At 36.1% G+C, this 14,816-nt stretch overlaps 1 protein-coding gene across 3 annotated transcripts in view; it reads right to left on the bottom strand.

Moving 5' to 3' along the window:
• The window catches only part of Gbs-76A (Glycogen binding subunit 76A), a 47,893-nt gene that overhangs the window by 21,170 nt on the left and 11,907 nt on the right, over positions 1 to 14,816 (bottom strand). The window contains exon 1 of one of the 3 annotated variants that reach the window (XM_076122548.1): positions 10,449 to 10,778. The exons of the other annotated variants lie outside the window; for them this stretch is intronic. Within the exon in view, the coding sequence (XP_075978663.1) occupies positions 10,449 to 10,460 (12 nt within the window). The 5' untranslated portion in view covers positions 10,461 to 10,778. Of the gene's footprint in view, positions 1 to 10,448; positions 10,779 to 14,816 lie in introns of those variants that run through there. 3 annotated transcript variants of the gene reach the window in all.

The raw sequence follows: 14,816 nt of genomic DNA on the forward strand, positions 1-14,816 counted from the left end.
AAAAATCAACAAATTTACAAATGAGTGAGACTGACTTAATATATTCGCTACACTTTTTAGCATATTAATGTTCCTAAATGATTCATTCAAATTAGTTTCGCTAAGTTTTACTAAATATTGTAGTTAAGTGTTGTCGCGATTCAATATGGAGTCGGCCGATGACATGGTGAAATAGACCGTGGAGCCGTCTTCTTTACATCATATTTATGTAACACGTTTGTGCGTTAATTATTACTATTTACGAAATATTACAAACCCGTATTGAAACATTGTATTAGCAATCAGTTCAACGATCAATAAATAGTGCACGCGCAACTCGAATCTCTCCAATAACGACCATTATAGTTCATTGAACAAAAGCGTAGAGCTTACTTTATAGTTGGTGCTTAGGTACAAATAGGGTACTAAGTTGTCACAGTCGAGACAGCGAACAGAGGAATTCATCGTAAACGCATAATATAAATTCCGCTTGGTTGTTCGCCCTGGGCTCGCAATCTACTCAGAGGGCAGATACGAGTTTCCCATAGTGAGCCCAATGAATTTAGTTGTCATGAGGATGCCGACAAAGCGTTCTCTGCGGCTGCCTACGCTTGCGGTAAGTCGCGAGACCGCCGTGTATCAGGGAACTGTGATAAACATGAAATTAAAGCCAGGTGCCTGCCGCGAGCCGCTATATCTCTCCTGTGTCTAATGCTGACGGCTCTGATACCAACATCGTGTATTTATTATCTGCGAAACAACTTACAAGACAAGTTTCCGATACGTGAACTTGCGGAGAAAAATTGCAACGGCAAAAACTTGCAAAAAGTTTTTATTTTGCAAGCAGTTTTTACAGGCGCAATCTTCGTATTAGATGTTTTATATAGCAGATTTAACAAAAAACATAATATGTTTTCTTAATAAAATCACCTAACTGTTACTAAAAACACAAGTTTAGTCATATAATGACACCGAAACTAATTCATTCCGTTTCAATTGAATGAATCTATAAATGGTAGAGACAATCCTGTTTGCGTCGCATTGAAAATCAGTTGCATTTATTGTCCTTTAGCAGAGTCACTTAAATTACAATTACTACGTAGTTGAGAAACAAGGAAACTATGAAATTGACAATAAAGTAAAGGAATATCTTATCAGAACATTATGCAAATATACAGCTGAAATATTTAACTAATCAAGATAACAAGACAATGGCACTAAAATGCGTGAACTCCTTAGTATTGAAATTATTTATTGCTGTAAGGTTGGTACACAGAGTATAAGGGTGTTAGTAAACTGTCACTGTATAAAACGACCATCTAACTGTGACATACACTGTTAAATTACGATCTACGTATCGTAGCTTGGTTTAGTACTAATTATATGGTTTTCCAAACACCTTTATTTAGCACGAACTTCATAGTCTAGACAAACACCCACGCTTATTGTTTCAACATTTTCATGATATAATCTGTCTGCGTAGGTAATACAGGTATTATGAAATACTAACGTACATCTTTAGAACTTCTGTAAAAGTCATTAGCAGAAACGAAAATCAAGTTTTTGGCATGGGACAGTGAGAATCCGTTACTATTAACAAAGCATTGTCGCTACGTAAAAATATAGGTGAAGATTCTTAATTACCGTTCACTTGTTTTCCTCAAACTGCGGCAACCGTCGATTTTGACGTAACCCGACTTCCAATAACTTCCTTCTTTGCCGCCATGTAATTATAGATCGTTTGATCGTTTAACATGAATACAAGGACTAATAAGGGGTAGTGTTTGCATAAATTTAAAGTTATCCGTTACAGTGAACGTTAATCCTTAGAAGGCAGGGCCGGGTGCAGTTGGCGCGGCGCGGAATGCGTGCGGGAACCGGATCGCGTGTACACTGCGCACGCGCGTACACCCGCTCTAACAAACGTCTTTCATGCGCGGACAAACTAGACCCAAGAATGTACCGCCTAGCTGTTCTACTGCTACCTTTGTAGGATATCATAAACAACGCTCAACGCTACTTTATGTTAGTTTTATTCCAACACAAAATACAGATTGCAGTCAGTACCGTAACAAGAAAATAAATTAAAGCGAAGGAAATGAAAGGTTTTATGGACGAATACAGTTTTGAAAACCTTAGCTTAAAATAAAACGGCACTTTTTAGATGGAGTACTGAACTAACTTATTAATTGAAGTGTAGGTCGAGACAAAGATTTAAAACCGAAATTTAAAAAGTACCGCAAGATATTTTCAGCAATGTCGTCAGCACATTTTTGACGCCAGTTTCTCCAACTAAGAATATGTACGAAATTACAGAAAATATATCCATATCGCGTGACGCAACACCATGAAAGAAAACAAACACCAACGCAATTGGGATGCAAGCCGGAACGTCCGCTGTGCACGGATAAATAAGTAAACACATGTCAATACATAGCTTTGTATATATACTACTAGTATATCGGCAAAACATAAATCATATCGATGACTTTGTGAACTTTTGCATACTTTAATAATAATTAACTTATCTCTCCGTACATTTCATAGCTACGCACGTCAATTTTACCTTCACTCACACATACTTATAAAGTGACACATCAAGTCCAGACAGACTAATCTAACACAAAAATATTATATTTATAACATGAATAACAAAGAGGAACATTCAGGTTTTATTTTTGGTAGCGCCGTCGTGACCAAGCCTACGCTTTTGGCGTAGCGTGCAATGTAATTGGACGTCATTGCTTGGAAATATTTATCACAATTTAACGAATGTTTATGTTCACTCAAATTCTGTGACAACTATTCTTATATTACATTTTACAAGCTAAGAATTTTAGATCCTCTTTCATCTCTGTCGAGAAGCTTTCATCTCTTGGCAAATATTAACGTTTGTGATAGCAAAAAATAATTCATAAAATGTAGTTATTTGTTAACATTTCTATCACAGTATTAGAATGCGACATTACATACCGACCAAGCCTATTTTCTTGTCTACCAAATTCAAACTAGATGCCCAACAGCGATTGAATGCAGCCTGTTGCAACAAAATTCTCTTTACATAAATTAGGTTTGTTCTGCGTCAAATATGGACTAAAAGGCGAGTAGATAGCTGGCCGTGTCCAGTCGGAGGTATCGTGGAACGTAAGCTAGATCTTACCGCCATGGAACAGGGTGACTTATAGAGCACGACCCGGTAATGTATGTGCCGGCACCGATAAACGATGTCGTCCACGATTTATGCCGCGTCGAGACTCTTGAACCCTCTCACGATCCCGAAAACTGCAGGGGATATGTGGAATGCGGAAACAATATAAACTTGTTATGACGCTGCGGTATTACTTTACAGCTAACATTCATTATAATAGATTCGCGAAGTGGCTTGTTGGTCTTGGAATTTCTAACACCTAAGCACTGGTTAAAATAGGTGAGTCTACCAAGGCAATTTTATCTTTCGCGTAACGAAGGGAAATATCTTATACATTCCTGAATTCCTACGATCTGACACACAAAGAAGGTGTGTGAATACTGCCAACCAGAATTTGGCAAGTGTGGTAGGATTGTCATGGCCTTAACCCCTCTCATTGTGAGGATCCATTAGTGGAAAAATAACGATCCGATATTTAGCCAAGTCATCAATACTGCCAAATGATAGATTACGAAGACTCCTTTAAAATCAAGCTAGATATGTCTCGATGTCTATGAAAGCTGTATTAAAAATATCTTACATTTTGAATTAGGTTTTATACGCACTTACCAAAGTCAGAGGGGTTAAGTGCTCTACATTACTGTAAGCTTACTCAATTATTATTAAGATAAAAAAAAATAAGTGTAGTACGAGTTCTTGTATCTTTTTCCTCTTAAAATTGAACCAATTAATACTAAATCGTGTATGAATTGTACATACTCATTTAATCGTGTAATAAAAATGTTTACAACAAATTGGATGTACCTACAACATTTCTTTTTAGATATTCATCAGATTTTTTCGTATTGAGATCGAAACAATTATCTACTCTTTGTTACGCCGTGAAATACGGTCTAAAGTAAAAAAAAGAACAGATAATAAACGGATAAGTTGTAAAATATGATAAATTGATAATATCATTTTTGTATCTAGGCCAATTTATGTATGTTTTGTCCAGTTGACTTACGCTAAAGTTAAAATAATATGATAATGTTTAATTTAAAATATTCCAACCAAAACATTTTGTTCTTAAGTAAATGCTTTCAGCAAGTTCATTTTTGTTTACAGCCAGATATGATAAACACAACTACCTATGTATTTATTTTATTATTGAAAGTATTGATGAATGGAATTAATTAATTTATTGTTTAGTTATAAAGATATCTACAGATATTTCACACTTAAGTGTAAACATAATTAAAAAGTTAAATCACACCCACATACTGTCATTGTTTTTTACTGATACTGTAATTCAAAGAGTTTTCTAGCCTTACAATTCTAAGACTTATCTTTAAAGACAGTGCCTATTTAATGGCACATTAACCTCAAAATCATGGCGCCGCAATCGTTTCTACTGTCGCAATTCATTTATCAATGTTGAAAACTAGGAACATTACTAATTACATTTTGGATTTATGCCCATGACAAGAAAGGAGAAATAAGACCGATCCAAATGAAGTAATACAATGTTAACAGAAAATTCCTTGCAGTTATTTTCCGAAATGTGCATATTGCTGACGACAAACAATTTGTTCAGTATAGGGTTTAAAATCGTCTCGTGGTCATCGACCTCTGCTTGTTTGTCAGTGGGCGGGCGGCGCGTGCGCAACTCGCGCATGACCTTCAACGACATTCGACGAAAAATAGAAATAGATCCTAAATACTCTCGCTGAAATAATAAATTAAACTATTTTTGTTTACACCTCTTTGGTCTTGTGATAATTATAATACGTAACTGTCATGGCCTCTGTTCAAATCTTCAAACAAAATACTTATAAACAGTTATAGGTACTTATCGAAAGCCTATTTTGGGTCAACGCTATAAGATTTTATTACTGTCTACGCTTTCGGGGATACCGGCAGTTTATTTTTGAATTCGATATCTGAGGTCAATTTCGTTTGATATGATAAACAGTTTCTAGATTAATCTACATATTATAGTAAACAAGGAACCAAGTAAACCAATCTTATACCTATATTGAATACGATACATTTTAAGAGCACGGGTAGTAAAACAGCTATGTCGACCAATCGGCGACCATAATGTTTACACAACGAAATACGACAAACAACATTGTAGACCGGTTGGACCGCACACTTAATTGAAACAACATAAAGTCAAAAACTCGGTAAATTTGCTAATTAAATAACGGTACTTCCAATTAACATTCAGTTATCGCTTGCAAATATTAAGAGAAAATACCGCAAAGGCCATCACAAATAAAATATCTGATATATAAAATTTCCATATCACCATGTTAGTTACCGTACTCCTTCGAAATGGCTTGACCGATCCTCATGAAATTTTGTGAGCATATCGAGTCTGAGAATCGGCCAACTTTTATTTTTCATATCCCTAAGTGACACTTTTTTAGCCAGGTCAGCTAGTAATTAAGATGAAATGAAAATGGCTTTATGTTTAAAGTGTGAGGTTTAATTAGAACGTTTAATCCAGTGTCACGAAGCGTCGAGTGGGGCGCATTGTGACGCGGCGCCGGCGCAGCGTGAAGACCCACCACCGTGACAGACAACAACACTAGCCCAACGCGGCACACTTACTTACTCCACACACCCTCTAGTTAAATAAATAGTATATCACACCTTCAGTACTAAAAGAGGCAAGAGTAGAAGCTCGTCTGTGTGTTTTATGCCCTTCTTCCATTAGCAAACCGAATGTGTGAGCTGCAATTTCGCAATAAAAAAAGAGTTAGTTTGATGACATCTTAATGTCTCCCTGTTCACTTGTTCAAAGTCTTTTTTACAATAAAATATACATACATTGTTTTACAAATTAATCACCCTCGCCAAACTTTGACGTTTGATGACGAGACACGCTCTATTTTTTTACAATTTTTTTTTTCTCCTCATGTATTTCATATTAAAGTAATTTTTACCGGTTTTTAATATCCTATCCCGTTAATTAAGTCGCAGTACCTGTAGCTCATTGAAGGTAGAAAGTGACTAGACAGCTTAGTATTGAACGTTCAGCTCATATCCATTTAGAAAAGAATCCAGTTTCTTGAGAACTAATCTGTAGCGAACATTAACTTGCGATGGGTACGTTGATATCGAGCTGCTATCGAGGAAACGTCAAAAACTTAGTTGTCTTTGACATTAAGACCACAACTTTAAGTTATTTTTGTTAAAATACGGGACTCTTAACTTTAATCGAGTTTTCATGATCAAATCGCGACTATATCTTTAGTACTTAAATTAAAATATGTCACTTTATTCATGTTTCATTGGCCACAGACACCAATTTAAGTGCATTAATTGTACTCCAAAAGATTTACGAAACATTAACAATCAAAACAACACACAATCTACTTTTACCTAAAATACATCGACCAAATTCAGCGACGTTATTACAAACAAAGTTTAACTACACGAAGTATTTACGTAAAGTCAACAGAAACTATTTAATTAGAGGTTAATGGCGTGCTATCAACATTCACGATCAGTTGGCGACGGCACGAATTAAATATCAAGAGATATTTTGAACATTTATGGTAATAGAAGGTGTTCCTAACTCGGGATAAAGCTTGCAGGGCTGCCTTCAATCTGCCCATATACAGCTACCGAGCTGCAACGTGGACTATCAACTTGTACCTAGTGAACGGTACAAGCGCAATCTATACTAATATTATAAAGCTTTGTTTGTTTGTTTGAACGCGCTAATCTCAGGAACTACTGGTCCGATTTGAAAAGTTCAGTATTAGATAGCCCATTTATCGAGGAAGGCTAAATCATCAGGTTACGACCAATAGGAGCAGAGTACCAGCAAAAAATGTTACAAAAACAGGGAAATTTTTGACCCATTCTCTCTTATGTGACGCAGGCGAAGTTGCGCGAGTCAGCTAGTAAATAATAAAAACAAAACATCAATAATATAAACACATTTTTACAAAGCCTTGAGCCCGGAATAAATACATCGATACTTTATTGTTTATTGTTCGATAAAAATACTTGATTATTTTATTTAAGTCTACGTCAAATAGAATGTACGAGATATTTATATTCTTATCAATACTAGAATGGAAACAGACCAATTTAGTTGTTTAGAGGGAACAAATTGTTTGATGGATATCACGAAACATTGCCACCTAAACGTTAAGTTCGTAATTATTTGTACAGAGACTTTCTAAAGGAATGTGCTGATTAAAATGCATCTTGATACTGGTTCCATTTGACTGTTTAGCATTTCCTAGAATGTGGGTGCAATGATGTATCCAGTGCAGCGGATAACTGGATTACTAAGTATTTTCGAAGTGTCGGAGGCAATGTAGGCTTTCACCGCGAACAACCGCGTTTGTCTGAGAATAGCGAGCTAAAATCTCGATCTCCTGAGGTCAGAGAGGTCATGTGTGCCATCCGGTAATGACTACACAACACATGAGATCAACTTAACTACACAATTGTATAACTAATTAAAACCGCGTTTTCCCCAATATAATTTTAGTAACAATGCATTGAACGATAAATTCGCGAACTCGTAGTGATTCTTCTCAATTTGTTTCAATTGTCACGTAGGCATCTACAGGGTATATCCCACGAGTAATAGCGCGGACATCACTGCTATAATTATATATGAATTTATTATGTAAACAGAGTGACAGTTGTCATGTTAGACCCATGAGAATACACCCTCACTCAGAATTGTAATACATCAAATATATATAATTCTCGCGTCACAGTTTTCGTTGCCATACTCCTCCGGAACAGCTTGACCGATTCTCATGAAATTTTGTGAGCATATTGAGTAGGTCTGAGAATCGGCCAACATCTATTTTTCATACCCCTAGATGACACTTTTTTTATTTAGGTATAAGGCATAACAACGTTTGCCGGGTCAGCTAGTATAATATACTAGTAGTTCCTGAGATTAGCGCGTTCAAACAAACAAACAAACTCTTCAGCTTTATAATATTAGTATAGATTATTGTTATACTTAAATCTATGTAACGTCTACAAATGCCGTCTTTTTGTCTTTATTTTTGTCTGGTAAAAACTTAAGTAGTTCACCTCAGTGATAATACAAGGAAAAGTGCAAGGCAAAGTATACAATGACATGTGTTTTTATTTACAAGACCTACGTTATCTGTCAGAATACTAAAGCATCCGTGGAAAGCTACTGCAGTCCAATAATGTCACAATCATCACGGTTCGTTGGCTGTAGGTAACTCAGACAATCTTAGATCCGTCTACGTCCTTATGTAAGTTATTTCATAAAGATCATAGGCGACGCCAATAATAGAAAGGCTAATTAAGATAGCTGTAAAGTTATTTACTATTGAAAAAGGATGTAGAATAGTCTAAACAAACTACGACTATTTCGATCACGATTTCACAATTCACATATCATTTCAAGTCTTCACACCCGAAATATACAGCACACCCCCAATAAGCAACCGTATGTATAAAGGTATAAATTGACCAGAACATTTTAACTGACCAACGATGGATACAATTTAGTATACCACGGAAAGTGGTCTACTACAAGAAGATATCCTATATTGATTAAAACTTTGATATGAGGAAAATATTCAAAATAACTGTCCATCGCAGATTTCTCGAGTCGAGCCCCCTAATTGCTTTACCACAGTCAAAAAATTTGTTAGTCTAACTTGATTAGGTATCAAAGTTCGATGCGTGCAACGAAAATAGCATCGTCATGATAATCTGCACATAGCATGAGGCCTTTGGGGGTAATATATTTTCAAACACCAGATACTTTCAAAAACTATCCATGTAGGTACTTTAATTTCGCTGTAATGTAATGGCTGGGTTTGCTAGTTTGTCATGTATCCTGTTTTAACGGTGGATCAAATTCAGAGTTAAAGAATCAGGTAAAACGGTTAAGAAACGTCGGCGTGATTGTGGTTCAAATTATAAAATAAACAACCGAAAATAGAAGTCTCCTCCTTTTTGAAGTTGCTTAAAAAAAGGGAAAAATATGGAAACAACAAAATTTTTCAGGAAAGAATGTTCCCGTAAATAAATTCGTGTTGCGTTTAGAAATCAGACGAAGTCACGTGCAAAGGGTAGTTCTAGATAGAATACCGTACAACTGAACTATTGATCTCCCTAATGAGAAGAATTGATTAGAGAAAGGCGCCTAATATAATTTGTTTGTAAACGCAATTATTTGTATAACTATCATATTATTGTTTATCTCATTGCTTATCGCTCGAGTTCATTACAGTGGTCATTGGACACTAATATCACAAATTGACTAAACACATGGTCCATACTTGATTATTACTTCCTTAAATAATGCTACTGTATCAGTACTAATTAGAATGCTTCCCAAACTGTCGGTTAATAATTGTTCATTGCAAGGTTCGTATGAATTCACCATTTCTAAATGTTTTTTGATAATGTAGGATGAAGTTTTGACAGTGCTTTTCATACAGTTGCCGATCCAACTTTTAAATAAGTATAAACTGTAAAATTCGCCCTAAATATTATAATTGTAACATTTAAAATGGATCTGAAAATCAAAAATTAGCTAAAGGATAAAATGAAACTAAAAAGTGCATAATTCCGTCCTTGTTTTATTTTATTACACTTTGATCTTATGATGCATTTTGTAAATTGAGCCCACGTGGTGATTAATTATCTTTCTTTTTGTATTAGATGTAAACATATTGTCTAAGCAAGACAACCGTTTGTATCCAACCACCGTTGTTTTGGTAACCGATTTGAAACTAGTTAAAGACTGCGATTTTAAAATAAATAAAGTTATTTTCCTGATAATTGTTTACAAAAGTGCAAAAACATAACAAACTCATTTTATTATTTTGGTTTTCAAGTTAGTGCAAGCATTTTTTATGACTTTAATTGTATTAGTATCCCGTTATCAAAATTAAATAATAGTAATTATTTAAAAATCTGTATTTCTATATTTGATGGTGTAATGTATTTTTAGTTAAATTCCAGGTATTCAGCTGTTACATTATGGGTATTACCCAAATGTATGTGATCCAATATCCAATGCATTGTTTATCAAATATTTTGTCAACTTTTCCTTATATATTTCAACAATACTTTACGTCGTCACCTAAAGTTAATACCTTTAAGAGTTACTTTTTAAGATATAAAAACAAGAATAGTATACAGGCACTTAACAAGCGATCCCTCTTGATAATTCAATTTAACATTTATGTCAAACTGAAAATGTGCCAAATAGCAAATCACCATTTACATTTTACTATTCTATACAAATGGTACTTTCAAATTAAAATATTGCTGCTAAAGGAAATAGTTGCATAAAGAAACTCACCCGTAAATCCATCTCATGGCAAAACACTCACACATGCACAATCGTCATCACAAATCTTTATAGCTCGTTATAAATAAATACACAGTTTATCAGTTAGGTATGTGAGAGTGCACGACCGATAGCTCGAGGTGCGCGGGAGTGCGGCGCGCGGCAGGATGCTGTCTGACGGCTCTGCGCCCGCGCACCACCACAGACAGGATCCATGCAAGGAAGCGAGCCCTGCGCATCGCGTCCCGCACCCCCGCATCACTCACAACCGACACCCCTCCAATAAATACACCATTTGTATTGATTAAATCATCGTTTAGCCGAATTTCAGTCAATAAACTTATTATTCGACCGTCACTAAAGTCATAGTAGAATAGACTCATACGCTAGGGACTTGTTGACATCCTAAGCAGGTTGTGTAATTAAATAAGGCGATCGATACGAGTATGCACTCGCCACAGTTATCTATCAGGGGTTAAAGATTTTTGCATGGAAAAGTACTGGTATGATTACGCCTGCCTGTGGCAAATAAAACAATGTCACATTTATCTATAAATAGTAGGTCGTAAGATGCAGGGCGGATGCGGGCGCGGGCGGGAGCGAGCGGGCGAGGCACAACGCTGCAGGCGCGAAAATTTGGCACAAGCTTTTTACATGCATCTAAAATTGACTGACACCGATATATTGATGGTTAATAAAACGTATACGCAACGCAGACTGGAACGTCTTGCAGACCTTTGACGTCAGCCAGCACTCGAACTTAAATCCGCTTTAAATACACCCTCGGTATGAGTCAGCTCACGCATGGAAGAGGCCCGAGAAAATTTTATCCATAATTATCCTTCACGTGATACTTATTCGTTGTTACTCGACAGAGCAAGTGTGCAATTCAAAATAATAGTTTTGTAGAATTCGATATTGCGGTGCAACAAAGTTGAGTGTAGACTGTAGAGCACAGACTAAACCATAGTACGAACGTGACCACAAATAATCATAACTTTCAGTTGAATTACACAAACGATGCAATGTAGCTAAATATTATTAGTTACGTTATTCTACATGGAAGGAAATGTGCACCCATATTTTACCTTTTGTGTCAAGCATAATGGGGCATAGCGGATCACGATTTTATGTTTAATTTAAACTTACACACTAACTGGCTGCACAATAAATCAAATTTTAAAGTAAACCCGACCGGTTTCCTACGCCGCCGATCCAAAATGTAGAGGACCAGTAGCTCGATTCTCTACTACTATCGAAAATCGACAACCGAATAGCTATCGAAAAATTGTGTATGAAAATCTGATCAGCGCCTCTAGCGGTCGTCGCATAAACGATTTTGGCAGTACATTTAGAATGTCAAACTCTCGATACCCGATGGTTCCAATTTTATAGAATCGCTACAGAATGTCACCGATATAGGTGACATTCTAGTACCCTGCATTTTGCATCTCTATATTTTACATCGGTTCGTTGAATTACGTACACTCACTTTCAGAAATAACTATTTTCCGTAATAAGTCAATGATAATAGAACGCAATAGTACTATGTAGATACCTACTATCATTGACTACAATACTACATAATAATTAGTATTTGTACATAGTTATTGCACAACAGTGTTTACAATGTGTTAACAATATCGTCTTAAGTATAATTGGAATACAATAGAAGTGGCAAAGACCGAGTAGAAGATAAGAAATATATTCATTCAAAAGAGTAGTAAATAAACTAATGGATACTTAGGTGTATGATTTAGGATTCAAGTTATGATTTAGGTTCATATAGAATTATTTCCCAAAGAGGATTGTTGTCAGGCAAACGGTCAGTTGAAATATCAACCAAATCCCTTTATAGCATGTTTTTTAAACAAAAAAATGTTGTACTGACCCTACTTAACGAGGGATAATGCCATGACAAAGAAAATATACATTAATTTAACTAGGTGATTTGTGACTATTGGTCCTAAATTTTATTGAAACGTTTTATACATCGTAATTTATGTTATATGCCTACGATAAATATTTCTTTCTTTCAAGAAAAACTGTCTACGAGCCTACGAGTTTTCATAAAGTGATTCTATTGGTATGCTAATCTAAAGAACAATATTGCGTCGTCGCTATATGCACAACAGACCGCAAACAATGGCGTCTGAGTAAATATTAGAGTTGCATGCAAGTGACGCGCTATATACAGGATAACTTATCAAGAAAGTGTGAAGTGAAACCTCAGATTGTACTGCAAATAGCCAAGAAAGCCTTTGTTTATTAGTGAGCACTTGTAAAATTAATTAACAGAGACTTCAATGTATTTCATAGTTGAAAATATACAATGTCTTTAGAAAGAGTTAATTTATGATGTTGTTAATTAATTCCATGTGTACGAATAGTGCTAATATCACATAGTGAGGCGCGGCTTGTCAAAGTAAATGTAGCGTCCTTCCAAGTGAACGGCCAGTAGCTTGAATCGTTACTACTATCGACTACCGACAACCGGCTAGCTATCTAGAAAATCTGATCAGCGCCTCTAGCGGGCTTCATAGAAACTATATCTAGCTCTCGATACTTTACAGCACCGACTGTAGAAAATTGCGCTATTTCATTAAATTAGCCAACACTTCGCGACATTGTCTATAATGTCCAAGTATATGCATAACACATAGGACCTTCCCTAGTCCCTTATTCTCATAGGAACGAGCACTATCAAATTTATATAAGTATATAAGGGATTGTAACTGTACAAAATGCCTCTGTACAAAATATACGATTAACTTTCTCTGATCCAATTTCCTGATACACAGACAAAAGGTGGACTAATCGTAAGATGCCCGTGGCAATAACTTAATGAGCCAGAACGTTTTATCTTTAAAGTAACTGACTTCTCAAGGCATAAATGTTAGGCTCATTATCTTGATCATTGTAAGATACAAGTTACAAGTTCCATGGTAGGAAGGCTTAAGTCGCTCTACATATCGCTGTATCTGAAGTATGGAAATCTACAGACATATGAAAAATTTAAGTAAAAATCCCCGAAAATTACATACACCATATGTCGCCCAAAGTGTTAGGCAAAGATGAATGAAGTACTCCCACGTTTCGCCATTAACAATGTAAGTCCCATGTAATAGCTGGCGAACCTATTGCCATTTACCGGGCACGTTACCAGACTCCGGGTTACTATAATATAGCATTTTGCCCAACCCGGGGATCGGACCTATGACAGAAGCAGTCAATCCCCGAAACTTTTTTAGTTCTTTAACGCTTTTCTCACATTCATTTTGCCATAGGCTAGCGGCTAGCCAAAAATTACCGGCTAGCGGCTAGCCGGTCATGTTTTGATATACGAGTATACCCAGTAGGTGAACGGCCGTTTATTTCTAACCCATTTGTTTCTATTTGACACCTCATAAGTGAGTAATTTGAGCAGAGTACGAGTTGTATTCTTCAAACCTAGTTTCAAACGTGTTCCGAGTTTGCCCACTGACCGAATCTGTGTAACCTAAGGAAGTATTTAGTTACACTTCGTTTAAATTCGTCTTCTGTCTATGCTACTCTCTTTTATGATAAACTAACTTTTTTGAGCAGCATCACTCGCGTTGTATCTTCTTGAGCTTGTGATTTTTTCCCAAAATATAATCTTTATGAAGTAAGGGAGGTACCGCAGCAAATGACGTCCTTCAGACCTTTCCTACCTTTAATACCTTCAATACTACATGTCCTTAGCGCAGTAAATGTAATTTATTGTTAGCCGACGTTTTGATCTAATTGCTGGTCCTGAGTGATTTTGACTCCATGGGAAAGAGGCGTGATTTTATATAAGTATGTATTTTTTCCCGTAATCTATTGAGATATACCTACAGCTCCGAAAAGTTCAGAGACAGATGGACAAAATAACTTTCACTTTAACTAGACTCACGAACATAAAACAAATATGTTATGCCTCAGACTTATTACGTAACATTTCGAAACAATAGTTTGTACAGAACAATCAACGATAAATCAATCGCAGTAAAATATGAGTGATTGTAATGAAGTTACGAACTGGGCTGGGGATCGAACCTGAGACGTGCGGTTGACCGCATCGCCTCCCCCACGAGTGTTCACTTGATACGACCAGACTTGTCTACGATCTTTTAATACTATTGTGTAGTTTATTTTGATTTGATGAGTAATGGAAGCAATAATAGATAATGAACAATGTATTGTAAATGGATATACTGAAAGGGGACGCCCTAATAAGACACATACTGTAGCTCGATTCTCTACTGCTATCGACTACCGGCAACCGACCTGTCATCGAGAAATTTTGTATGAAAATCTGATCAGCGCCTCTGACGGGTGTCGTAGGAAATATTTTGGTAGTACATTCTAAATGTCAAA

The sequence above is a fragment of the Anticarsia gemmatalis genome, chromosome 14 (genome assembly GCF_050436995.1).
Source record: "Anticarsia gemmatalis isolate Benzon Research Colony breed Stoneville strain chromosome 14, ilAntGemm2 primary, whole genome shotgun sequence".
Classification (NCBI taxonomy): domain Eukaryota; kingdom Metazoa; phylum Arthropoda; class Insecta; order Lepidoptera; family Erebidae; genus Anticarsia; species Anticarsia gemmatalis.